The 25,299-nt window shown below is 61.9% G+C and overlaps 3 protein-coding genes across 6 annotated transcripts; all 3 read right to left on the reverse strand.

Annotated features, from left to right (window-relative positions):
* Positions 1–3,883: 3,883 nt before the first annotated feature.
* On the reverse strand, positions 3,884–5,138 carry SFN (stratifin). The gene has a single exon (XM_054292329.1). It carries the CDS (start codon positions 4,962–4,964, stop codon positions 4,224–4,226), a length of 741 nt encoding a protein of 246 aa, XP_054148304.1. The 5' UTR covers positions 4,965–5,138; the 3' UTR covers positions 3,884–4,223.
* Positions 5,139–7,201: 2,063 nt separating this feature from the next.
* On the reverse strand, positions 7,202–17,725 carry ZDHHC18 (zinc finger DHHC-type palmitoyltransferase 18). Of its 3 annotated transcripts, XR_008484056.1 has the most exons (10): positions 17,478–17,725; positions 15,384–15,544; positions 13,839–13,988; positions 12,950–13,087; positions 12,532–12,580; positions 12,115–12,217; positions 10,800–10,909; positions 10,077–10,176; positions 8,311–8,402; positions 7,202–7,432 (listed from the first exon to the last, which is right to left on the reverse strand). XR_008484056.1 is itself a non-coding variant. In XM_054292239.1 (9 exons), the coding sequence occupies exons 1-9, from the start codon at positions 17,723–17,725 to the stop codon at positions 8,361–8,363; spliced, it is 1,101 nt and encodes a 366-aa protein (XP_054148214.1). In that variant the 3' UTR covers positions 8,036–8,360. The 3 variants fall into 3 exon arrangements, 2 of the variants coding, with proteins under 2 accessions (XP_054148214.1, XP_054148215.1); XM_054292239.1 differs by lacking the exon at positions 7,202–7,432 and having other exon boundaries at positions 8,036–8,402; XM_054292240.1 differs by lacking the exons at positions 7,202–7,432; positions 8,311–8,402 and having other exon boundaries at positions 9,338–10,176.
* Positions 17,726–18,376: 651 nt separating this feature from the next.
* PIGV (phosphatidylinositol glycan anchor biosynthesis class V) lies at positions 18,377–23,499 on the reverse strand. Of its 2 annotated transcripts, none has more exons than XM_054292310.1 (5): positions 23,264–23,499; positions 22,385–22,494; positions 20,790–20,942; positions 18,985–20,136; positions 18,377–18,900 (listed from the first exon to the last, which is right to left on the reverse strand). In XM_054292310.1, exons 3-5 carry the CDS (start codon positions 20,874–20,876, stop codon positions 18,604–18,606), a joined length of 1,536 nt encoding a protein of 511 aa, XP_054148285.1. In that variant the 5' UTR covers positions 20,877–20,942; positions 22,385–22,494; positions 23,264–23,499; the 3' UTR covers positions 18,377–18,603. The 2 variants fall into 2 exon arrangements, with proteins under 2 accessions (XP_054148285.1, XP_054148284.1); XM_054292309.1 differs by having other exon boundaries at positions 20,790–20,946; positions 23,264–23,405.
* Positions 23,500–25,299: the final 1,800 nt, after the last annotated feature.

Raw genomic sequence — 25,299 nt, forward strand, 5'->3', positions numbered from 1 at the left:
GCAGCCCTGGGTGTCCTCGTCCACCTTCCCTCTCCTGGCCTTGCTCTCTCCACGTCCCAAATCCTGGAGCTTCCCCTGCTGCCCTGGGATTCCCTCTGGCTGTGCTGCTGCAGCTCTGGGGCTCCGAGTGCGCTCCCTGCAGCAGCTGGGCCATTGATTGGGAGGGCTGGGGGTGGATTGGGAGGGCTGGGGGTGAATTGGCAGAGCTGGGGGTAAATTGGGAGGGCTGGGGGATAAATTGGGAGGACTGGAGGTGGATCAGGAGGTTTGGGGGGTGAATTGGCAGGGCTGGGGGTGCCAGGGGGGGTGTCCACATCAGGGAGCCCCCGGGTGCCTCCTGGCAGCCCCACAGGGATGGGAGCGGGCACAGCTCCCAGTCCCAGCTCTGCAGACTCAGCATCGCCTCTTGCCCAAGATGTTGCATAAAATGCAGCAGGATTTTCTCACAGGATGGTTTGGCCCTTGGCAGAGGGATTGGAGACTGGATCCTTGATGGATCTAAGTGTGAACGGGGTCTTGGGCAGCTGGGCAAGGAATTTAAATGAATTTTTCCCTCATCTCCCAGCTCTGTGGCCAGGATTTGGAGACAAGGAGGAGCTCAGGGAGAGGAGGGTGCAGACACACAATGCTTGTGCTTCACCCAGACCCCTTCCCAATGAAACTGAGATTTCAGATACCAAAGGCAAATCCCAAGTGCTGCCAGGCCCTCAGCTCTCCCCAGAGCCCAGGAATTTCCCTGGGTGTTCCTGGCTGGGACCCAGCAGCTGCATTTCAGTGCTGGGGCTCTGGAAGCCAATCTAACCATACCTGAGCTGAAATCCCATCCTCACCCTGTGCCTCGTGGCCTTGTCCTGCTCCTTTTGGAGCTCTGTAGCTGCTGTGAAGGGGTGGGAGACGGGATCATAAAAATATTAATTTTATAGTGGCTTTTTCCTGGCTTTGGGAGATTTGGTGGCTTAAAAGGGTACGGTCAGGTCAGGCTGGGTTACGCAAGAGCCATCAAAGCTTTTGTGGCTTTTTGGCTTTTTTATTGGAATGCCCTGAATATCTGCAGCCTCAGCCTTGGGACGGAAACTGCTCAGCTCAGCTCAGGATCCTCTGCTGTGCTGCAGCCGGGAAAAGCTCAGGCCTCAGAGAGCCTCAGCCCCAAAACTGCAGAGTTTAACACCGAGGAACTTCTCAGAGATGGACCAGGGGCTGAACCGGGACCCAGAGCCCGGAGGGGACAGCTCTGCTCCTGCCCTGCTGGAATGCAGGGTGACAGGAGCCAGTCCCTGCACCCCACACACCCTGGGCTGGGAGGGGACACGGCGGGGCTCCTGGGACAGGGAGGTGACACTCGGGCTGCCAGGGAGGTGACACCGGCTGCTGTCACTGCCTTGAGCAATCGGCGGGGCCAAGGGCCAGGATGAGTCACCCCAAGCCTGGCACGTCCCTGGGAGGGGGCTCAGCTTTCTGCTGGGCTGCTCCTGCTGCTGAGCCCACCCTGACCTGAGCTCGTCCTACCTGCTGAGCCCACCCTGAGAGAGCTGCTCCTGCTGCTGAGCCCACCCTGACCGTGGCACTGACCCTGAGGGTGTCGTTTTGGGGACGGAGGGATTTGAGCGCCCATCACAGCCACAGAACTGGGCTTTCCTGGGTACCCCCTGGATTCCAGCCCTGATTTCCAGCTCCATCACGGAGCTCCTGCTCAGAAGCTGTTCCCCCATCAAGAGGTGCTTTCTAATGGGGATAAAACCTCCTCCAAAAACGCCAAGGTCCCCAGAGCAGGCAGTGGTGCCAGCCTGGCAGGAGGCTGCCCAGGCCAGGGACGATGGGCACTCCATGTCTGGGTGCCCAGACTGGTGGTGCCCAGCCCCAGCCCTGGGCACAGAGCCCTGGGGGAGGTTGGTGACAAGGACGGGCAGGCCTGTGGGTCCTGCAGCTGCCACCCAGGCTGGGCAGAGCCTTTGGCAGGCAGCAGAACGTCCCTGCTGGCCCTACAGCCCTGCTTTGGTGGCCTTGTCCCCACGGCCACCAAAGGGGCAGTGCCAGGGCCCTGCTGGGCAGTGACTGCGAGGTGGGCACACTCCTTGGCCCTGGCACCCAGTCCCTCTGCTCTAAGGGTGTTTAGGACACTAAAACTGATCCATTTGAGAGCTTTTCTGGATGCTCCTGCAGATGGGAATGCCGAGAGCATCCCACAGACACCGGACAAGGACCAGGCTGGGGATGGAGGTCCCGATGTCCCCCTGGTCCTTCCACCTGGGTGCCCCCATCCTGGGTGCAGCAGGGGGACAGAAGGACCCCAGGGAGCTCCCCAGCAGCACAAGCCTCTCACAGCAGCGTCCTGGGAGCCAGGGCTCCTCCTCCCAGCCTGGAAAAGCTGCAGGACCGGCTGGGAGCGGGGAGCACCTTCCTCCCACACGGCCCAGCCACACTGCAATTTCGGGAGCTGTTGAAATCAGTTAACTCCTGGGGAGCCAGGGGGAACCCAGAGCCCCAGGGCTGGACAGACAGCCCGGTTCCCCTTGCTGGGCACAGCCCCGCCAGCTCCAGCCCCGCCGTGCCCAGTTTAACCAGTCCGGGTGTCCCCGGGCCGTGGGGTCAGCGCGAGCCCTCGGCTCGTTAGTCCCGCTCTGGCTAATTACAGGGCCGGGGCTGTTCCCAGGCTGGCAGAGCTTGGGGCCAGGGGGAGGCCACGCTTTGGGGTCCCCCAGGACCAGCCCTGACACTTTGGGGGACCCCATCCAGGGGGCCAGGGCAGCACCAGGGGGGTTGTGATGGGGCTGGGGAGGCCCAGGGGGCTCACGGGGGCTCATCCCCTCTGCATCCCCTCTCCAGGTGTCCCATCCAGGTGAGCAGTGCTGGTTTGTGCTCTGCCTACGCCAGGCCCTCATTACATCCCAGGCCAGCCCCTCGCTCCCCCAGTCCCTGCGTGCGCCAAGGGGGTCACGTCCCTGCTCGTGCCTCATTCCCCAAATCCCAGGGGGTCCCTGCACCCCTCGGGCTGGGATTTGGCCAGGCCAGGGCTGGGGCCTGGCGTGTCCCCCCCGTCCCCCTGCAGCACGTCCTGAGTCAGGCGCCTTTCCTTCCCTGCCAGGGCTCCCATCAAAGGCAGCTCCTGCCCGGCCCTGCTGGCTCTGTGAGCTCATAGCCCAGGGTGCTGTGACTGTATTTTATTGTAATTATCGTTCGTGTTGAAACGCGCTGCTGGGGGAAGGCGGAGGGAGCTGCGCCCTCGCCGTGGCCCCGTGCCAGGGCCAGAAGTGCTGAGCTTTCACCTGTCCCAGCGCCGGGACCTCCAGAGGGGTGTGGGACCTTGAGAGGGGTGCGGGACCTCGAGAGGGATGTGGGACCTCGAGAGGGGTGTCCCCACCCCAGGGCTGTCCCTGTGCAGCTTTTGTGGATTTTCCTCCTTGGAATTAGAGGGGCCATTGGGGAGGACTTGGGGACCCTCACAGGGGTGTCAGGGGCAGGTTTTGGGGAGCTCTGGGTTTGTACTAACGGGGTTGGGTCAGGGACTCGGGACCTTTGAGCACCTCAAAGCAGCCAGCTCTTTGTGGGGATGCCAAAACGCCCATCCCAGGGATGCACAGACCCCTGAGCCCTTGCACGGGGCGCAGCTCAGCCCAAGGTCCTGCTGGGGGAATGGGGGGCACAGCGAGCAGCCAGGGCTGGGGGACATCGAGAGCAGGCAGTGTTGGGGGGCCCGGCTGCCCCCACCCTGGGAGGGGAAGGGGGCGAGGCAGGCCTGGAGCTGCCCGGACATGTGCGCAGGGAGAGACGAGGCAGACGAGAGCAGAGGTGCAGGAGAAGGTTTATTGGAGCACAGAGGCAACACGAGACGCCCTCCCGGAATGGGGGGGCTGCCCGGACCCCCCTCGCCCCGGCCCAGCCCCTCACCTCCTCCTGCCGCTGCTCCAGCCCTCTGGGACAGGGGGTTTGGAGCCGGCACAAGCCAGACCGGACACCCCCACAAAAAAATGTTAAATAGCTGGGGGCTGGCAGCTCTCCGGGACAGAGGCACCCCCTCTCCCTCTTCTCCCCCTCCCCAGAGCAGAGGATGGGGCAGAGGGAGGGAGGGACCCTGCCAAAACCACCCCCACTCCCGGTATCCAGGCTGGGGGGAGCTGAGACTCCTCCCCACCAAAACCGACCAAAAAAAAAAAATCAAAAAAACGACCAAAAAAAAAAAAAACCACGAAGAGATGCCGAAGGGTCTGGAGCGGGGCAGGGGGCGCTCAGTTCTTGGGCTCTTCGCCAGCCTCGCCGCCGTCTTCGCCGGCACACTCGGCTGTCCATAGCGTGAGGTTGTCCCTGAGCAGCTGCATGATGAGGGTGCTGTCCTTGTAGGAGTCTTCGCTGAGCGTGTGCAGGTCGCCCATGGCCTCGTCGAAGGTGGTCTTGGCCAGGGAGATGGCCTGCTCGGGGGCGTTGGCGATCTCGTAGTGGAACACGGAGAAGTTGAGGGCCAGCCCCAGGCGGATGGGGTTCGTGGGCTGCATCTCCTTTTTGCTGATGTCCATGGCCTCTTGGTAGGCCTCCTGGGCCTTCTCTATCGTCGACAGGCGGTCGTCCCCGCTGGCCACCTCGGCCAGGTATCGGAAGTAGTCGCCCTTCATCTTCAGGTAGAAGACCTTGCTCTCGGTGTCGCCGTCCTTCTTGATGAGATACTTGTCCAGCAAGCCCAGCACGTTGTTGCAGACGGCGTTCAGCTCCTGCTCCACCTTCTCCCGGTACTCGTTCACCACCTGCGCCTTGTCGTCGCCCTCCTCGGTCTTGTGCTCGATGCTGGAGATGACCCTCCAGGCCGAGCGCTGGCAGCCCACCACGTTCTTGTAGGCCACCGAGAGCAGGTTGCGCTCCTCGTTGGACAGCTCGTCGCCGTGCTCCACCACGGCCTTCATGAAGTCGGCCATGTCCTCGTAGCGCTCAGCCTGCTCGGCCAGCTTGGCCTTCTGCACCTGCTGGTTTCTTGCCATGCCTGGGACGCGGGGCGAGCAGCGGGGCCGGGAGCCGTCGGAGCCTCTGCCGAGCGCCGCCGCCGGGATTCGCTTTTGGCTGCGCGTCGGAGCCTCGAGCGAGAGCAGGAGGAGCCAGCCGGGTCCAAGGAGTGTCCTCCTCCTCCTCCTCCTCCTCTGCTTCCTCCCCGCCGAGCGCGGCCTTAAAAGGAAAATCGCGGTGAATCATCGCCCGCGGGCGGCGGGGCCGGGGAGGGGGCGCGGGGGGCGGCCCACGCCCTGCCCTCCCGGTGGGTGCGGCACCCGCGGCTGCCCCGGGGCTCTCCCCAGAGCCAACGCCCGCCCCGGCACCGGGACGCGCCCGTGGAGCTGCTGAGAGCGCTGGGGAGGCGGCGGAGCCGCGCTGTCCTTCGGGGGGACGGCGACGCGGCAGCGCTGGCTCGTCCCCAGCCCTGGGAAATGGGCCACGGGGTGTGGCCGCTCGCGAAAACGGGTCCCACCCCCCCCGAAAAAGTCATATCACAGTCGTTTTTAATGTGGAGATTGCCTCGGCGGTAATTGCGAGGGCTTGACGGGCAGGTATTTATTCCCACAGGTGGGGAAACCGAGGCAGAGGCTCCGCACCTCTCCCAGGCGCCGCGGAGGGACCGGCCCAAAAAGCGGGGCACGGTCAGCGCTCGCCTTTGAGCATCAGGTGGGACCCCCCAAAATCCCCATGGTGGGAGCAGCGAGGGGAGAGGCCATTCCCAGAGAGGGGAGACCCCATCCCCATCAGTTCCAGCCCATCCCCATCAGTTGCAGCCCATCCCCATCAGTTCCAGCCCATCCCCAGCAGTTCCAGCCCGGGACTGCCTTTCCCCATCGCACCGGGGCCGCTCCGCATCTCTCGGGCTGTAAATGCAGGGTTTTACCCTTCTCCCCCTGCAGGATTTGGGCTGCTCCGGGCTGGCCGTGGGCCGCGGTGCCCGATAGGGATCTGAGCTGCGCCTTGCGCTGAGTTTCACTCCGAGCCTGTTGCCACACGCCGGGCGCTGCCGCGGCCCCGGCCCCGGCCCGGCCTTATCTCCGTGCGGGAGCGTGCGGGAAGGGCAGGGTGGGGCCGCCGGCTCCGCGCCAGGCCGAAAGCGGGTTGTGATTCTTTCCGTGAGCTCTCGCTGCTTTGTTCCCGCCTGCCGACACCCGGCCGGATCCCCCCGCGCCCGCTCAGCTCCCGCACCGGCCCCGCTGCGATGGAGGAGGCAGGGAGAACGTGAGGATGCTTTTCCCAGGCGCTTCAAGGCCAGGAAAACACCCCCAGCCTTCACACCACCCCTTCTGCACCCTGGGATTCAGGAAAAAGGAATTCACCGGGCTGTTCACCCCTTCCTGGCTGAGCCCCTGACACGTGCTGGGTTTGGGGTGCTCAGGGTGCCATCGAGGGGCTCCTGTGACAGCAGCGTGAGGGTGCCCAGCCCCACCAAGGTGCCCACAGCCCCTCCATGGCACCCACAGCCCCACCAAGGCCGGCCCCAGACTGTGCCACAGCCCGGTTCGGGCACAGGCCGGCCCCATTCTGTGCCACAGCCCGGTTCGGGCACAGGCCGGCCCCATTCTGTGCCACAGCCCGGTTCGGGCACAGGCCGGCCCCATTCTGTGCCACAGCCCGGTGTGGGCACAGGCCGGCCCCATTCTGTGCCACAGCCCGGTTCGGGCACAGACCGGCCCCATTCTCTGCCACAGCCCGGTTCGGGCACAGACCGGCCCCATTCTGTGCCACAGCCCGGTGTGGGGAGCTCCTGGCTCCCGTCCCCAGGGCTGACGGCACAGCAGCAGGGCCAGCCCTCGGTGGCTTCCCTCAGCTCTGCTCGGGCCTGCCCAGGCAGGAGCCGCTCCCCTCCACCCGCCGAGCAGAGCCAGACACAGAGTACGCTAAATAGGAGAAACTTTCATTTCGTTACAAAAGTAAAAGGCATAAACAGACGGTGAGTCCTACAGGGCTGGGGCAGGCCTGGCTGCCCACTCAGCTCTCAGCCCAGGGAGGCTGCTCAAGGTGCTGGAGCCCCTTCCCCTAAATCCAGAGCCGTGCTGGGATGAGGCTGGCAGGGGAGCTGGCCCGGGGGCTGCAGGATGAACTGACCAGGTACGGGTTCCCATCGGGAAAGTCCTGTGGCACACGGACACGGCTTGGAGGGGCTGGGAGGGTTTGGTGCCCCCGGTTTGGCTGTAAATGCTCTGGAGAGATCCTGCTCCTTCCGAAATCCCAACACGGCATTTCCAGGCGGGGAGGCACCGGCACCGAGCGCCCAGCGGTGGCCGGGCACGGCACGGCACGGCACGGCTCGGCACTGCGCTCATTCACCGCTCTCCTCGCTGCGGGGGCTCTATGGCTTTGGGCTCCGCTGCCGCCGCCCGGGGCACGGAGGGACGGAGCGGAGGCACTCCGGTGGTCATGGCTGTGGGCTCGGCTCCCGTGGGCGCCCCACGAGAGGCTCAGGCTGCTGCTGGTGGCGCTGGATCCGCCCGGAGCGAGGCAGAGCAGAGGGGAGAGGATAAAGAGAGAGTCAGTGCCAGGAATGGAGCTGGGGAGCAGCGGGAGCAGGGTGAGCAGCCAGGCCCGCCGGCAGGGCTGGGGCACAGCGAGGAGGGGGCTCAGGAGCCCTCGGGGGGCTGCCGGGAGGGGCAGAGGGGCAGCTCACGGCCCACAGGTGACACATCCCATCCCAGGTGCCCTGGAGGAACTTACCTTGGCCACAGGAGGGGGAACCGGGTGCTGCAGAGAGGAAAACGGGCAGAGAGGCCAGAGGGGTGACCCAGGCCCAGAACGGGTCAGGGATGGGGGTCCAGACCCACCCCAGGGGCCACGGCTCCTCCAAACACCAAAGCTCTGCTTGGCTGGGCTTCCCTCACACAGCCACGGCAGGCTGGGCCCCGGGCAGCCCCGGGCTGCAGAGCCCTCTGCCACACGTCCCACAGCGTCCCAGTGCCCCACAGTGTCCCAGTGCCCCACAGTGTCCCCAATGTCACACAGCGTCCCACAGTGTCACACAGTGTCACACAGTGCCCCACAGTGTCACACAGCGTCCCACAGTGCCCCACAGTGTCACACAGTGCCCCACAGTGTCCCAAAATGTCACACAATGTCCCCATGCAGACCAGGTGGCTCCAGCCCAGCACAAAGCCAGGAAAAACCAAACCTCTCCTCTTGTGGCAAAGCGTTCCTGTGCCCCCTGACCCACAGCCCTGGCACCGTGCCCCCGTGGGTGGGATTCTGGTGGGATGGATGGGGCACGGGGATGGCAGCACGGCTGGGATGATGGGCTCTGAGAGCTGTCATGCAGTGAGGATGGGTGGCTGCAGTGGTGAGAGGGAGAAGGAAGCGCTTTCTTACCAGCCAACCCTCAGAAATCAGGGCAAACGTCCGAGGAGGGGCAAATCCCGTCAGGCTGTGCAGGAAATGGCAAAGTCCTGGCAGGCATCCTCCTGGGGAAGACACCAGAGGTTATGCACCTCACACCTGCCACGGGGCCACAGGCTGGCACAGATGGGGCACAGGTGCCAGCTGGGGACAGGACACTGAGGTGACAGCAGCAGGAGGGGATGAGCCCCTGCCCAGCCTGGAAATGTGGGACAGCAAATTCCCTTCACTCCAGAGGAGCCACAGCAGCGCCAGCTGCTGCTCATCCCTCCCTGCAGGAGCTTCCAGGTGAGGCCTGAGCCCAACAGAGGGCAGCTGGCACCTTGAGATGCCAAACAGCGGGACACACCTGCCCCCTTCTGTCTCCGAGGAGGAAATAATCATCCAAGCAGTTAACTCTTTCAAAATAAAGTTTTATTGAGTAACAAAGGAAACTGGTTTAAATAAAAACAGGAAGGAGCCTGGCCCCTGGTACCCCCTCCTCACTGCTCCTCTGCCATCCCCCTGGCACAGGCACTTGCAGAGCACAAAGCACGACGCTGGTGAGCTCAGGGGGGCTGGGCTGCCCCCCAGAATGTGCTGCCCCTGCCCGAGGGTGAGGCTGGTCTGTCTGATCCAAGGAAACCTGACAGGCAGCACGGCACTGTGAGCCTCTGCCCCGGTGCCAGCGTGCACAGCGCTCCCTGCACAGCACAGAAAATGTTCTACGTAGAAAAAAGTCCTACAAATTGTGCAAAAATATCCAGCAGCTTCGAGTAACACGATTCAAGTATTGCTACAAGGTTTGTGACTCTGCCCTCAGCCCAGGGACACGCAGCTGGCTGCCTGGGTGCAGAGGGTGCTCGGGGATGAGCAGCTGGAACGGCCCCCAGGGCGCTGGGGACAGCCCTGGGGACACTCTGCTGCTCAGAAACCCAAACCAAGAGCACACATGAGCTTATCAGAGACCAGCACCCCTCACTGCTTCCTCGTGAAACCTCAGGGAAGGAATTCAGTGCAGTTCAGGAATTCAGGACCCTCAGGAATTCACACACTTTTCTGCTGCCTCTTGGTCTCCCACCCACAGGACACAACCCTGGGGAGCTCCAGCTCCCAGACCTGACCCCTGCAGCCGTGTGCATCTCCTGAGAGTCACAGAGCACAGAGTGTTTCTTCTTCCCTGCTAGAGGAGGGTCCCCTGCCTCGTGTCCTTGCTGCAGAATGTGTCTGACCAACCGGCAGGGCCAAAGCACAGCCCCAGGCAGCACAGGAGCAGCAGGGAGCGCCCAGGACATCCTCACCTGCCTCCAGGGGAACAGGGAGTGTTGATGGAGCTCACAGGGACTCCAGGGAGGTGACGCCTCCTCCAGCCCAGCCCCGAGTGGGAACCATCTGCCAGTGCCACCTCCCAGCCTTGGCCCATCCCATTCCCAGCAGGAATCACAGCAATTCCCTGCAGCTCAGGGTCTGGGGGCTCCTGGGGACCCCCTGTTCCAGCACGAGTCCAAGGGTCCCACACGCTGTTGGGCTCTGTCAGGCACCACCCCTGACAGGCCACCTCACAGTGAAACAAACGAACAAAAAGTAATAAATAAATGTAAAAAAAGAAGGCAACGCATGGCTCGAGTCTTTGGCAGCTCTGGGTGCCAGGGCTGCCCGCCTGAGGCCGGGCATGAGGCAGGGGAGGGAACTGGCCGGAGCAAGGTGCAGGCCCAGCAGGCACTGGGCACATCACAGCACTGCTAGGGAATGCCTCCTACCATGCTGGTGTCAGTTTTGGCTCCAAGGGAAGGGATTTCACTCTTGGGACTGGACGGGGTCCCCACATCTGGCTGGACAAATCCTCTTCTGTCTATCAAACTGCAAAACAGGAAGGGAAGAGCAGTTCAGGGAGCAAAGACTGGACCTGGGAGCTCACAGGGAAGGCTCCTCTCCCAGGAGCTGCAGAGCACAGCACAGACAGGAGGCTGGAGCACAGGGCTCCTGTCCATCCCAGCAGCCACAGACCCCAGCCCATGAGCCACCACAAACCCAAAGGGGAACTGGCCAAAGGGCTTCACAACATGAAAGCACCATGTAAGAGGAACAAACTGGAGTAGAACATTGCTCTCCTCCCCACAACCTCCCAGCCTGGCTCCCTGAATGCAGATTGACCAGCTCTGAATGGCAGCCCTGCCTTTTGGCACCTCTGAACCCACCACAAAGCCTGGGGACACTGCAGAGAGCAGGGCCCGATACAAAATATAAACCACAAAATATAAACCACGCTTTACGGTGCTGCTGTCAGCACCACAGAGCCGCTCCAGGACTCCAGCCTGGATCCCCCAGGGATCCCCACATCCCCAGCAGGCTGGGAGCCCCAGGCAGGCTCCCAGAGTTGAGGAGCAGAGCAGGGCCTGACCCTGCCCAGCTGCCCCATCCTGTGACACGCTGCAGCTGTCCTGTGCTCTCCCATGGCAGGGGGCAATTCCCAGGGCTCTTACCTGGGGTAGAAGGGTCCACACAGCACTGCACAGCAGTTTGTGAGGATGCTTTTATGGCTGTAGGGATTGGCAAACTCCGAGCCCCTCTTGTTTGACCAGGAGCCCTTGATCTGAAAGGGATGGAGAGAGATCAGGAGGGGAAGGATGGAGAGCAGACAGTGACGCAACAACAGTGGATCCGTGCAGGGGTGGAAGGTTTGCCCCAGAGCACGGGGAGGACACCTGCAGGCACAAACAGCCACGTGCTGCCTCTGCTGGAGTGCAGCCCTGCAGCTGCAGAGCTCCCAAGCTGTGCCCTCCCCGTGCTGCACGGCAATGTCACCGTCACTGCTGTCACCCCCGTCACCTCCTGCCACACCGCCCCGTCCTCCTGCTGCCCTCGTGGTGCCCAGGCTGGCACCCACCAGAGCAGGGCTCTGCCCCCTCAGGCTGCACAAACAACCAGCCAGGGGATTCCCAGCCCAGGGGCTCCTCTGTCCCCAGCCCTGCTCTGAAACTGGCTGTGGCACAGGGGCTGGGCAGCTGCCTCAGGCTGCACTGGAGCAGCACCAGCGCCTCCACCAGCACATTTCCTCCTCTTGTTTTGCTTCCTCCCCCCAGCTGCAGCACGAGGCTGGAGCCACGGTGCTCCCAGAGCTGGGTACAAACTGAGAGCTTCACCCACACAGCCCTGAATGAGCTGTTCTGCCACACCTCTGAATGTAAGGTGGAGGGGAAAAGGGAAAAAGCAAATCCAAAAGGGATGCAAACACACTTTCTGCAGTGCTGGAAGCTCCCAGCAAGGATTACAGGAACTTCTGGCCAGAAGGGTGAATTTTGATTCTGAGGATCAGACAGATCCTGCTTTTCTATACAATCTGCCCCACTCAGGGCACTCATTTGGTCCTTGGAGCCTGTGCACAGCCCAGATTTGAAGGTAAATCTCATCAGATGTCTGTAGATTGCTTGCTAATTAGAGATGAGGAACTGCCAGACACAAAGGGACTGGCCCAGGGTCTCAGAGGAAACCCGTGGTTACACGGGATGCTGAATCCAGATCACCAAGCTCACACCCAAATACTCCCCTGGGCCAGCCTCCCTTTTTTAATCTCACAACTCCTAATTTTAAGCGAGGCCACAAACAGACTGGAAAAAACACACACGTGATGGCCCTAACTGAGCCACCTGAAAGTGCAGCCGTGGGCACAGGCTGTGTGCTCTGCACTGGGGTAGCACAGGCATGAAACACTGCACTGGGGCAGCCAAGAGTGCCCTGAGAGCTGCTCAGGATGGGTCACAGGCAGCCTGGCAGCAGCACAGGCATCCAGGTACTTACATCTTCGTTCGTCGTCAGGTTGGAGGCGACCAAGTAAGTGTGAAAACCTGAGAGGCCCAAAATGGACCAGACTGAGAAAAAACAAATCACCAGCTCCAGCACAGTGAAACAGAAGTCAAGGAAGTCTCCAGGAACAAAATCATCCTTCAAGGAGAGGCAGAGGACTGTCTGGGGAGGTTTGGGCAAGCTTCCCATTCACTGGGCTGGTTTGCAGGGATCCACAGCCTGCTCCAGCTCTTCCCTTTCCACCTAAACCTGCAAACTGGGACACAACCCACCCTTAGTCCCAGGTAGCCAGGGGACTGAATTACTGTGGGGAAGGGACACCAGGGTGATGTGCAAAGAGCTCCTGGCCCCTCTCTGTCAGTGATTAGCGGTGCAGGGCACCCCGAGCAGCTGCTGCCAGCAGAAGGATATCTCGCAGGGGTTGTCTTCAGAGTGGCCAGGAAGCCATCCCTCTGAGAGCCTGCAAAGCAAGGGAGAACAGGGAATGGCATCCCAGCAGCAGCCCTGCCCCTGCAGCCAGAACTCCACCCCGTGTCCCCGAGGAACACCCACAGTATGGGATGCTGCAGGAATGTCAGTGCAGGGACACAGCTCCAGGAGATTTGGGGCTGGTGGCAAAGTCACCTTCCCTGCCAGGGTAAGAGCGGCTCACCTGCTCAGGGAAGCAAATCCCCTCCCCAGCCCCCAAAGGCCCTGTGCAGCGAGGTGAAGCAGACCCGTGGGACCCTCTAATCCCTCAGATCCCTGGTGTAACCCCACAGACCCTCCTGTGCTGTGTCCCATGGAGCAGGGAGCAGAGCTGCAGCCACAGCCCCCGGGCAGGACTTACGCAGGGTGAGGTGGGTGACGACGCAGGCGAAGATGAAGGCGGTGAGGAAGGACAGGGACAGGATGAAGGCGTAGAAGTAGCGGTAGTTGCGCTTGCCCACGCAGTTGCCCACCCAGGGGCAGTGGTGATCGAACCTCTCTGCAACAAAGGCTCCAGGTGAGGAGGGCTCCTGCCACCCCGCACCCAGCACGGAGCACACTCTGCTCAGCCCCCCAAAATGAGGAGCTGCAAACCCATCTGCACCCCAAGGGCAGAACCTCTGTGCAGCAGTGAGAGGCACAGAGTTTCCATGGTGTCTGTACCGGCCTGGCCACACACACCGAGGAGCCTGCAGCAAACCTTGTGTTTGTTTACAGAACCCTTCTCCCAAAACCAGGGAAAATAGAGCCACGGAGTCTTGCATGTGCTGCCCCTTGCCCTGAGACACTGCACTAGTGCTGCTTCCAATTTAAATGCAAAGGAGACAGACCATGCAGTATCCTGTTTCATAATCCTTCAGGAGAAGCAAAAAACAATCTGTCCAGGAACACAAGTGACAGGATCAGTGACAGGACCGGAGGGAATGGATGGAGCTGTGTCAGGGCAGGGCCAGGCTGGATACTGGGACAAGAGTGACATTCCCTGGGTGCTGGCACTGCCCAGGCTCCCCAGGGAATGGGCACGGCCCCAAGGCTGCCAGAGCTCCAGGAACGTTTGGACAATGCTCTCAGGGATGTGCAGGGTGGCACCGCTGGGGTGTCTGGGCAGGGCAAGGAGCTGGACCAGTGATCCCTGTGGGTCCCTCCCAGCTCAGGACACCCTGTTTACTGCCCACCTTGCCCCCAGTGGTGCCTGTGGCTCCCTCCCAGCTCAGGACAGCCTGTTTGCTGCCCAGCTCAGCCCTGCTCACCCACGCAGTTGTCGCAGACGCTGCAGTGCGAGGTGCGTGGCGGCCGGAACATCTTGCAGGTGTAGCAGTACTTGAGCTTCACCACGTACTTGTTGATCACCACCTCCATGGTGCGGGCTGGGGGACGGTACGTGGAGCTGCCCATGCTGTCTGCAGGGACAAGGAGGGACACTCACAGCCCTGTGCCACCTCCCAGCTGGGGAAGGGGGTGGCACACGCTCTCCTGGCTTTAACAGAGCACAGGATTTGTTGCAGGGTGGGCAGCCAAGAGCTCCAGTCAGCTCCAGCGTTATTTATGGCCTGTCTTTGTTCAGTGCTGATGCTGCTGGGATGCCAAGAGGAAGCAGTGAGCGCCCAGTGCTGTGGAACATCAAGCAATTTACAAACAGCGAGTGTGAAGCAGCAGCAGCCCAGGAACACCAGCTCATCTCTGCGTGTCCAGCAGGTCACACCAGGCAGCCTGGCTGTGCAGGCACGTGTGGCTCTGCCACGGGAGCATCCCTGGCACTGCCAGCACACAGCCTGTCCCCCCACAGCCTGCAGGGACTCGGCTCCATCACTGTGGGGAAGGACAGCAGCAGGTCTCGAGTGCTCCAGTAGATTCGCTGGAATTTGACATGTTTGTGTTCACAGCACAAGAGGGTTCCTCCTCCTCCAGGTTTAAACTGAGGATTTTTAGGGCCACTGCAAGTTACATCGCTGTGTGCTGGCACTCCATTATTCCCTGTGGGCTGGAGACTTTTCCTGTACACAGCAAGAGCTGGAAACCCCTGGTATCATATTTGCAGTTTTGGGGGTTATTCCTTTTAGTCACTCCCAAAAAAGTACCTTTCCAACTGTGAGGAATTCTTTGAAAACAGTGATGCAACAGCGAGCATGTTAAGAGGATAATAAGTGGATTATATTAGCAGTAACAGCTGGCACATCAGGCAGCATCTGCAGCCAGATTACTGCTTTAGGCCCTTATAAATAGAAACATGGATCACCACTCTGGGGATATTTAAAAACCATCTTTAAAGTCAGATGTAGAACTACTGCCTTGCATCTGTCTTCACCAGAACAGATTCAAGCTGTCTCACATCAGCTCTGCTAAAGCATTTGCTCCGACCTGTCACATCAACAAGGTCCTCAGCTCCTGGATGCAAACACCTCCTTGGCTGTCCCCAGACCAGCGTGACAGAGCAGTTTTTAGAAGAGGACAAACATCAGCTTGCTCTAAAGAACACCTTGCAGCACAGCAGGCTCAATGGCAATATCAAAAAGCATTAATTGTCCTTCAACTCTGCTGCCTGGGAAAAAGCTGGGACTGGACAGGAGCAAAAAGCAGCTGAGCTGCTCTGCAGATTCTCTCGAGGCACTGCCAGAGGAGCTTGTTGCACCTCTCATCACGACTGGTAAACACTGTCAAGCCCCACAACCTGATACTCGGGATTTTTCTCCCCCCTGGACAAACCCAAAGGAGCCAAGACCCAAAGAAGGGGCCTCACTGAGCATGGAGGGTGCACAGACACACACAGAGCTAAACACAGGGACCAGAGCTCTCACCAATTCGCCTCTCCAGGTCTGCAGCCTCGCTGGGGGTGGCTCTGGGCAGGATCCCTGGGTCCCTGAAGCTCGTCTGGAGCAGGCAGCTGATGACAAAGAAGAAGAGGACGGCGGCGATGATGGGGATGGCCAGGGTCAGGTGACTGGCAAGGAAGGGGCAGCTGTTGGAGGATAAATAAAATGGAATTGTTATCAATCGTTGCACAGACCCGCTGTCAGCTGGGACATCACACAACCACCTATCACGGGGCAGTGGGCTCAGCAGCCAGCCTGGGGCTGGTTTTGCAGAGATGGGGCTGGTGTGATCACACCCCACACCAGGGCAGCTCTGCTACCCACAGGCAGCAGCTGAGGACAGCAGAGGACACAGCCCTGCACACACAGAGCCACTGTCCCCTCCTGCAGAGCACCCAGAGCCAGCACACGATGGGCTGCCCCAGGCCCGAGGGCTGCAGGCAGTGCTCAGGCTCTGCAGCACTCTGAGAGGATTAAGCAACTTTTGTTTCACCTCCCCAGCTCAGCTGTCCAGAACAAAGCACCCACCAAGCAACAAAACCCTTCAGTCCAAGCCTGAGCCCCTCAGCCATCCACACAAAGGTCAGTGAAAGGAGAGACGTGAGCCTGTTGTCAGCCCTTTCCTGAGGGAACCTCCAGAGCCCACTCTGCCCCACTAGGGAACAAAAATCCCTCAAATCATAGAATTCCCAAATGGTTTGGACCTTAAACACCATCCCACGCCACCCCTGCCATGGCAGGGACACCTTCCACGGTCCCAGGCTGCTCCCAGCCCTGTCCAGCCTGGCCTTGGATATTGCCAGGGATCCAGGGACAGCCCCAGCTGCTCTGGGCACCTGTGCCAGGTTTTCCCACAGAAACCATTAAATGCAGACACAGACAGATGTATTTGCCGTAACCCAGCAAACTGGAGCCTGTGCAACACAGGCTTTCTGCAAAAATAACAACTTGGGAGAGCCCCAGGGCATCCTCAAGCACGAGAGAGTGACTCGGCAAGAAGGGAGGCAGAGCAGATGTCCTGTGTGCTCTGCCCGGAACACAAAGCCCTCACTGTGCCGAGCTGCCCGTCAGCCCCCGACCTGGCACGGAGCTGTCAGGGCACGGATGATGCTGAGAAAGGGTTTTTCCATCGGGATGCCGTGCCTGCCTGCCGCAGCTGCCTGTCCCTTTCAGCTCATCTGACTCCTCAGAGCCTCTAATCCGATCAAGTGCTTTCATCTCCCCACCAGCAGGCTGGGGCAGCTCTGCTCCGAGCCTTGCAGGGATAACGCCGAGACCCAAAGGCAGGCGCGGCTCCCCCCGCTCCAGGGAAAAGCGGCTCCCATCCCTCCCGGGACAGAGACAGGCAGGGCACCAGAACCCTCCGAGGCGTGAGGAACCCAGGGTGCTCCTTCCCCAGCCCCCAGGGCAGCACCGGACACACCGGGATGCTCCGGGCTCTCCCCTCCTCGGGCTGCAGGAGCAGGGAGCTTCCCTGGACCAGCTTCCAAAGGAAAGGAAAGGTGCAGCTCCTGATTCCCCAGACTGTGCTGCACAAGGGGGGCCCAGCTCCAGCGCAGACCCTCCAAGTGGGACCCCGAAGGGTTTCACCATTTAGAAGAAATGCTGCGCCTAGATCCCAGCGGTGGACAAAGCCCACGAGCCTCGGGGGTTTCCTGGGTGCAATTTTGGGCCAATTCTCTTCTTGGGAGCAAAAGGGGAGACCTGGGGGCTGTATTTAAAGGCCAGGGGGGCATCCTAGGGGGACGTTAAACCCCTCCCTGGGGCCAGACTGAGCAAACAAGGCGCAGAACGACCCCTGCCCTCCACAAACACACCTGGGCACAGGCGATGGGGCAGTAACTGCCCGCAAATGGGCTCTGGGGGCTGTACCGTGGGGAAGGGCAGCGGGCAGCAGGGACAGCGGGGATCCCAGGGGAAAAGGGAACCCCCAGCCCACCTCCCACCGGCACGGGGCCAGCGTGGGGTGCAGCGAACCCCGGCAGGCCTTAACGGGGGGACAAGCAGCCGCAAGGGGCGGCCCCGAGGCGCGGAGCCCGCACGGCTCCGGGGCGCCGAGCCCGCCGGGCCCACACTCACTCGAAGGCGAAGAAGAGGCCGCTGGTGGCCAGGATGAGGCCGAGCGTGAGGGCGAAGACGCCGCTGTGCCGCGCCAGCATGAGGCGGCCGCCGCAGTAGAAGCGGTTGCGGCCCGGGAACACCTCCCACTTCCTGCGGGGCCGCCGCGCCGCTCCGGCCCGCGGGGCCGCGGCCGCCGGCCCGCCCGGGCCCGGGCCTGGCGTCGCCGCCGCCCCGGGCGAGATCTGCCGGTACTCGCAGTCCTTCATGGCCGCGCCGCGGCACCCGGAGCCCCGGCCCGGCCCCGATCCCGGCCCGGCCCCGCCGGCCCCGCCCCGAGCCCCGCCCCGGCCCCGCCCCGAGCCCCGGCCCGGCCCCGCCCCGAGCCCCGGCCCGGCCCCGCCCCGAGCCCCGGCCCGGCCCCGCCCCGAGCCCCGGCCCGGCCCCGGCCCGGCCCCGCCCCGAGCCCCGGCCCGGCCCCGCCGCACAGCGCCCCCTGCCGACCCCGCCGCCACACCGGGAGCGCCGCGGGCCCGGCCCGGCACCGAAACCCGCGATCCCGACTGGGACTCCGGCCCCGATCCCGGAACCCGTGCACCGACTCCGACCTCGGCCCCGATCCCGACCCCGGCCCCGGCTCGGCGGAGCCGCTTGTCCGGTAACTTTCACGTTTATTGGGGTCGTGCATGTGCCCCCACAGCGCCCGCCACCCCCGCCGTGCCCCTGCCCAGCCTGGCTCGGAGCTCGGAACCGGCACCAAGGAAAAAGAACCGGAACAGTTTGAGCAGCTCAGGACAGCTGGACCCTCCCTGCCGTGCCCACAGCACATCCCAAATCCATCAGAGCATCCCACCACAAATCCACGCCTGCCATCATCCCCCCGGGAGATGCAGGAGCCCAGGTGCATTCCCCATCCCAGGTGCATTCCCCATCCCAGGCAGGTGATGGGAATTTTGGCCGTCAGCAATGCCAGCTGAGCGGGGCAGGATGCTGCAGCATCACGCCACAGAGAACATCCCGCCTGGGACGTGGTAACGGAGGAGTAACGCCTTTGTAACTGCAAGGACAGAGTCACCACAGCCACCTCAGGCTTTCAGAGCAGCTGAGTTTCAGTTCTGAGCAGTGCCTCCCCCACTGCTGGCCTGTGCTACGTCCATGGGAGGAAGTTGCAGTGCAGGACCAGCCCCAGCAGCCAGTAGCCCAGGAAGAACCCCAGGATGCACTTGCTGAGGGGGGTAATCGATCGCCAGTTCAGCAGCAGCCTCACAACGGGGTTGTCCGAGGTCCCTTTCCCACAGGAACTGTGGGATTCACCCAGAGGAGGCTTCCCAGAGGCTGGGTTATCAGTCCCTGTGCTCCAGAGTAAAGGTTCGTGTTCCAAAAGCAGGTGAGCTGAGAACCAGTACAGGATGGGAGAGGAGGAGCCAAGGAACCGGGTCAGCACCTGGGGACGACAGGCAGAGGAGAAATCACCCGAACTGCTGTGCTGTCACTGCCCCAGCCCCACAAGGAATCCCCCCTGTCCTACCTGCACGTGCATGCAGAAGAACCCGAACGCCAGCAGGGCTGTGCTGTGCACCACGTACACAAAGGCAGCAGGGCCACAGAATCCATCTCTTGCCTTTCCCCTCTCTTCAGCCTTGCTCCTCTCTAGACCAAGAGTCAGGCAGTGCCGGGGGTTTGCGCTGACGTAGGTCCAGGCAGCCCACGAGCACAGAAGGGTGACAGGCAGAGCAAGCAGGAAATTTGGGATCTGCCTGAGCTCAAAGTACCTTAGAAAGCCCACGTTCCAGTAAGCGTCCTGGATGTAGGAATAGACCAGGGGGAAGCGCTGGGAGCACCAGGGGGGTTTGGCCTCACCCACGCCTGCCACACGATAGCCCTTGTCCCATGCCAGCCGCAGCAGCGCCTCGGGAACAGCCTGGGCCAGGCCCGCGCCGGGCTCGCAGAACCTCACGTAGGCGTAGTACTGGAACAAGGCAAAAGGCAGGGAAATCCCGGCACACACCAGGGCTGCCGAACACACCAGGCCGAGGGCCCGCTTCCACAGCACGGGCAGCTCCCTCAGGGACACCGCTGTGCCCTGCAGCTGCAGCACGAAGCGCCTGACGCTCGAGTAGAGCACGAAGCCGGCATTGACCAGCCCGTTGGCGCGGGCCCCGGCAGCCAGGGCGAAGAGGAGCCCGCCGAGCCAGCGGCGCCCCTTCTCCAGCTGCCACATGGCGCCGAAGGCCAGCGCGGCGAAGGCGCTCTCCGAGTAGGCCGCGGCCAGGAAGACGCCGGCCGGGCTGAGGGAGAAGAGCAGCGCGGCCAGGAAGGCCTGGCGGGGCCTGCGCAGCACGGCCCGGCCCAGCGCCAGCAGCGCGGCGGCCGCCAGCACCGCCAGCAGCGCGTTGAGCAGCGCGGCCGCCAGCAGCAGCCGGCCGCGGGGCTGCAGCGGCACCGGGCACGGCAGCAGCGCCGCCAGCAGCCGCAGCCCCAGCGGGAAGAGCGGCAGGAAGGCGCAGTTGTGCTCCAGCAGGTAGCCGCGCTCGGCGATGAACAGGAAATGCTCGGCGTCCCAGCGGCCCAGCCCGCCCAGCAGAAGCTCCAGCAGCGCGTCCCACGGGCCCCGCGCGCCCGACCGCGGCGGCGAGAAGGCGTCGGCAGCGTGGTCCGGGATCAGCGCGTTAAACACGGCCTGGAAAACAGGGGGAGTGCGGGGCTGGAGGCTGGCAGAGGTGGCAGACAGGGCTGCCGGCTGGCGCAGAGGGCAGAGAGGGCTGCCGGCTGGCAGAGATGCTCCAGTACCCAGCACTGGGCAGGAGAGCTCCTGGTGCTCCAACAACCAAGGCCGGAGCCCAAGATGCCCACGAGGCTGTGAAAAGGTGCACACACAACCCTTTTGGGGTGTTTGCATCTCAACAGAATAATGCTCTGGGATGCAGCATGAATGCCTGCAGAAATGGCCAGGGAAAGCTGCTCACGGCTATGACTGGGCCCTGTGCTGGCTGTCACAACCAAGCTCTCCCATGCTCAGAGCAGGACGTCTCTGGAAATAAGACTTGGGAGGAAGGTACAGGAGGAGGTTATTGTTCCTTTTCTGTGGATAAACACACTTTGAGCCAAACCAGCCTCTTGCAGCAGCAGCATGAAAACACAGCAAGTCACGAGGAAATTAATGCAATTTTACTTAACAGCAACCTGTAAGTTGGCTGCGGACAGTCTGCTGTCTCTCCAGAGAGGAAGATTTCCCCATTGTGCAGAAGCAGCTCACGGATCTCTGGGGTACAGCAGGGAGGATCTGGGAGCAGCAAACCCCAGCAGAGCTCCCTGGCTGGAGGACGCACTTGCCTGCAGCAGCAGCGCCAGGGCCCGGCAGCGCAGCGCGAACCACACCACCTCCCGGAGCTGGGGGTCTGCCCTGCTCCACAGCTCCATCCCGCGGCCAGGAACCGCCCAGGAGGTCACCGCGGCCAGGGGAATCCTCCTTCCAGTTCGGGAAACCTGGGTGGGTGAACACAGAGGACAAAGAAAGGGATTTCTGTGAGTTTTGTGCCTTCATTTACCGTCAGGCACTTGCAAGGTGCACGTCTCTGTGAACAGGAAAGTTGCTTATGGAAGAGATCAGGGATCTGGGAGATGATGCGGAGACCTCCCTGACTTGTTAAGCTTGGCCAAGACACTGAGAGAGAGGCTGTGGCATGTTCTCTGAGCCCGGGCTGGGGTAAATCCTGGAGCAGACAGGCTGCTCAGCTGCCTCAGCAGGAGCTCCAGCAGCTGGAGCCAAGCATCCTCACACGCATCCAGTGCCAGTGAATGGGATCTAAGCCTCTTTTTCTTGGAATGGAGACAGAATTCCTGTGGACTGTGAGCGTAACCCCCGTGTGAGCAGTTGCTGAGTGGGGCTGCCAGGAGCTCCCTCCTCTCTCCTGCTCCCTGTTTGCCCCTGGGAAGCCAGGAATGGATTTACTCAGCTGCCTCCACGGCAGCAGCTCTGCCAGAGCAGGGTGGAACTCGGGCACACAGCTTCCCCCAGCACAGGCAGCACTGGCAGCACACAAACTCTGTGCCACCACCTGCAATTCTCCTGTATTTTGGCAAAGCTCGTGGCACTTGTCTGCTGGGCACACTGCACATTCTGCATCCACCTGTCCACCCCCTCCCTGCAAACCTCCCTGAGGGATTTCAGCCTCTCTGTTCAGTGCCTGCATGTCCTGGGTGCCGTGGTGGCCCAGCTCCGATCCCCTGGCCCTGAGACACGGGAGGCAGGCAGGATCTGCTCTGCAGCTCTTTTAGATAAAACATTTCTTCCGTTGGTTCCCCGGCCACCAACTGCTGATCAGTTAGAGAAACACACAGCCCACAGCTCTCGCTGGGTGCCATGACACCACATCCTGCCCTTGTGTCTGCTCCAGCCCTCTGCAGCACACAGAGAGCCCCAAATCCATCACTCCACAACCCAAAATCACTGATATTTCCCTCGTGCCATTGTGGAGAGAAAACCCTGCCAGGCTGAAACTGCACGAGAGGGCAGAGAGCAAATCACCAGCAAGGCAAAAACCAAGATCCAGACCGGCTCACTGACAGCTCCAATCCCCAGCCACAGGGTTATGCTTCCTATTTAACCACTAATAAAAGTTTTGGGGTTGCTCCTATTCCTCCTGTGCTCCCCAGCACTCACAAAGCAACTGGTGGGAGGCACATTCTCCTGCATCACGAAGCTGTGACGTTATTTTGAGCGAGGGGACACTTCAACCCAGCTGTAAACCCTTTTAAAGCACACTCACAGCTGCAAATCCTATTAAAGCACAGTGGCAGAAACTGTCCCAGCACTTTAAATATAGTTGTTTTTTTCAAAAAGCAGAGAAAAAGCCTCATCTGAATGTGCCAAGAGAGCTCAAAGCAAACAGCTTTAAAAAGCCTGTTCCTGTCACGATGCAGCGCACCTTGTGACAGAGCGAAGCCTTCAAAAGAGCTGCAGCCCACAAGCCCCGTTTGGATCCAGAACGCAGCGTCGGGAACGGCTCTGCCCCACAAATGCTGTGGGAAACAGCACCTGCACGAACACAAAAAGGAGAGGGAGAAGGGCGTTAAAAATACTCCAGCAGAAAAACGTGCAAAGTCTGAATTAGAGATGTTTTCCTCTCTGGGTCCTGCGCTTCCCTTGGCTCTCAGCTGCGAATCGGAAGTTTTCCAAACTTCTCAGTTTGGAAGCGGCGCTGAGAGGGGGATGCGGGCAGGGCCGGTGCGGGAGCGGTCCGGGAGCGGCGGCTCCGGGCGGCGCAGTGCGGGGCAGGGACCAGCCGGGGGCAGCAGCCGCCCGCCACAGCGGCGGGGTCCGGGATGCTGCTGCTGCCCGCGTCCCCAGCACGGTCCGGGCACCCGGTACCACTCCAGCCTGCTGTGAGACCCAACAGACACGTTCTAAACCCCTCCTAAGCAGGACGATTTTGGAATTCCCGTCTGCCTGGTGCTGTTCCTGCGGGCCTGGCGCTCTCGGCCATCCCTCCCGCCCGCTCCGGCTGCGGCTGCAGCAGCGCTGCCCTGGCTCTGGGTGCGGACGGGAGCGGGTCTGTCCCGGGCAGCAGCGCACGGGTGAACGGAGCCCGCTCTGGGTCAGAGGCCAGGGAGGGACAGCTCCCGTTAAACTGAGGAGCGGCCGGACACGGGAGGGGGCACGGACCGACCGGGCCCGGGCACACGGGGCTGTCCCGGGCCGCCTCCGGCCCCATCGGTGCCGCTCCTGCCGCGGCCGAGGCCGCACGGCGCTGCCCGGACACGAACCCCGCCCGACCCCGCGCCTGACCCGGCCCCTCCGGCCTCACCGCGCGGCTCCTGCCGGTCCTGGGGCCGGGCTGAAGGCGGCGGGGACCCCGGCTCCGGTCCCGGCTCAGATCCCGATCCCGTTTCCGGTCCCAGTCGTGGTTCACATCCCGATCCCGGTCCCGGTTCCCGGTCCCGGCTCAGATCCCGATCCCGTTTCCGGCCCCGGTCGTGGTTCACATCCCGATCCCGGTCCCGGTTCAGATCCCGGTGCCGGTTCCGGTCCCGCAGCGCCCCCTTGCGGAGATACAGAGGGAGCAGGGCCCGCGCCCCACCCCCCGCGGCGCATGCGCTGCTCCCTGGCACCGCCCACTGCCGCATGCGCGCGCAGCTTCCGGCCGCGCCCCTTCCGGCGGCGCGCGCGTGCGGGGAAGGGGCGGGCGGCGCCATCTTGGTTGAGGGCTGGCGGGGGAGCCGGGCCGGGACCGGAACCGGGGCTGGAAACCGGGACTGAGAAACGGAACAGGCCCAGGGCTGTGTCCCACCAGCAGCAGCACAAGCACCTGAGGCGGCAGGGCGGGCCCGCGGGAGCCGCGCCATGCGGGGTGTCAGGAGGGCACAGGGGGACAGCCCCGGCGGGCGGGGCGGCCAGAACGCCAATCCCTCACGGTCTGCACCCGAATCGTTCCATTCCTAGGGCAGTTCGTTACACGCCTCTCTCTGACCCGACCTCTCTGCCGTTCCCCGTTTCTGCCAGCAAAGGGGAAAACTCGAGTTCGGCCGGAGCCCTCAGTAAAGCGCTCAGGGTCCGGGCCGGCCCGGATCCAGCCGGGGCTGAAGGAGAAACCATTAAGGAGCCCTGAGCGCTTTCACTGGGCATCAGCCTTGGAAGAACTCACCTTTTCTTTGATGGCAAAAAAATGGGGAACGGCAGAGTGACCGGGGTCCAAAGGTGTCTGAAGGAATTCCTGGGATGGGAGGATTTGGGTACAGATCGGGCCCAAAGCACCGAGGGTTTGAGCTGCAGGCAGCTGTGCCTCCCCCAGTGCCACGCTTTCTCATTTTACCCATTTCTCATCTCTGCCCTTCATTTGCACTCTTTGAGAAGTGCCCAGGGGCTGTGGCTGTGCCCACACAAGTGACAGGGAGCAGAATGCCTCCCCTCGGATCAGCTGGGTGCAGAATTCTGGTGAAATGGGCCTTGAGGAGCACTCCTGCCTCTCCTCCCTCCCAGCCGTGAGCCATTACCTGCCTCCAGGTCACTGCTGGCTCCTTTCTGTCCAGGAAAAGCAGCAGAACTCCCACGTGCTTTCATCAGGTGCAGCTCCTGGAACACACGAGGGACTGTCAGCGCAGCTGGGGGGGCCCTGGAGTCCAGCAGAATCCGGGGTGCCAGCGTTTCCCAAAGCCAAGGAAACCCAGCACAGTTCCTGCCTTCTGAGCAATCCTCTGAAGGACTCTCCTGACAGGAACAGCTCCCACCACTCCTGCTGACAGACAAGACTTTTCAGGAAAAAGCTCTTTGATTTTGGTGCAGTCGCTCCCAGGAATCTGAAGTCTGAGGAATGAAGGCTCTGGGAACTGAGAGCTCCTGAGGAGAGGACTGGGAAGATAAAACAAGGGGAATTTCTGAACAAAAATGACGTTTGCCTTTAAAAAAAGCTGTTTTTCCTTTAATGAGCAGTTCCAGCTACCCGACTTGCAGCATCCACTGAGGACAGAGCCTGGGGCTAAATGCAATACCTCCTTCCACAGCCCTGAAACTGCAGATCCTCACCCAGAGAGCCTGAGCAGGAAAGCCTGGGAGCTCTGTCTGCTGGAAAGCCCCGGCTCGGGAGGAAGCCAAGAGTCTGTGCCACGCTCCCAAGAAAATGTGAAAAATGCAAGAAGGAAAATTTTCCATTTTACAGAGCTGGGAGGGAGCTGCCTCCCTTCCCTCCCTGGCAGCCACAGCTTCACCTCACGCTGCAAATCCCGAGCCTGGGCAGCTCCTAAGGAAAAATTCCAGCAGGGAAGGCAAAGTCAGAGCAAGCAGCATCAGAGCAGGGCAGGCCTCGGGCATCGCCAGCACTGAGCTGCCCTCCCTGTCCTGCCAATA

The sequence above is a fragment of the Melozone crissalis genome, unplaced genomic scaffold, assembly GCF_028551555.1.
Source record: "Melozone crissalis strain CALT ecotype California unplaced genomic scaffold, PUWL_Pcris_2 ptg000108l_1, whole genome shotgun sequence".
Classification (NCBI taxonomy): Eukaryota; Metazoa; Chordata; class Aves; order Passeriformes; family Passerellidae; genus Melozone; species Melozone crissalis.

Coding starts and splice junctions, on each gene's coding strand:
- SFN (XM_054292329.1), bottom strand. CDS start 4,964: ATGGCAAGAAACCAGCAGGTGCAGAAGGCCAAGCTGGCCGAGCAGGCT.
- ZDHHC18 (XM_054292239.1), bottom strand. CDS start 17,725: ATGAAGGACTGCGAGTACCGGCAGATCTCGCCCGGGGCGGCGGCGACG. Junction 10,177..10,799: donor TGTGGACCCTTCTACCCCAG/GTAAGAGCCCTG, acceptor CCTGTTTTGCAG/TTTGATAGACAGAAGAGGAT. Junction 8,403..10,076: donor CCAAAACTGACACCAGCATG/GTAGGAGGCATT, acceptor TGTCTTCCCCAG/GAGGATGCCTGCCAGGACTT.
- PIGV (XM_054292310.1), bottom strand. CDS start 20,876: ATGGAGCTGTGGAGCAGGGCAGACCCCCAGCTCCGGGAGGTGGTGTGG. Junction 20,137..20,789: donor CCCTGGCGCTGCTGCTGCAG/GCAAGTGCGTCC, acceptor CCTGTTTTCCAG/GCCGTGTTTAACGCGCTGAT. Junction 18,901..18,984: donor TCTTCTGCATGCACGTGCAG/GTAGGACAGGGG, acceptor TGTCGTCCCCAG/GTGCTGACCCGGTTCCTTGG.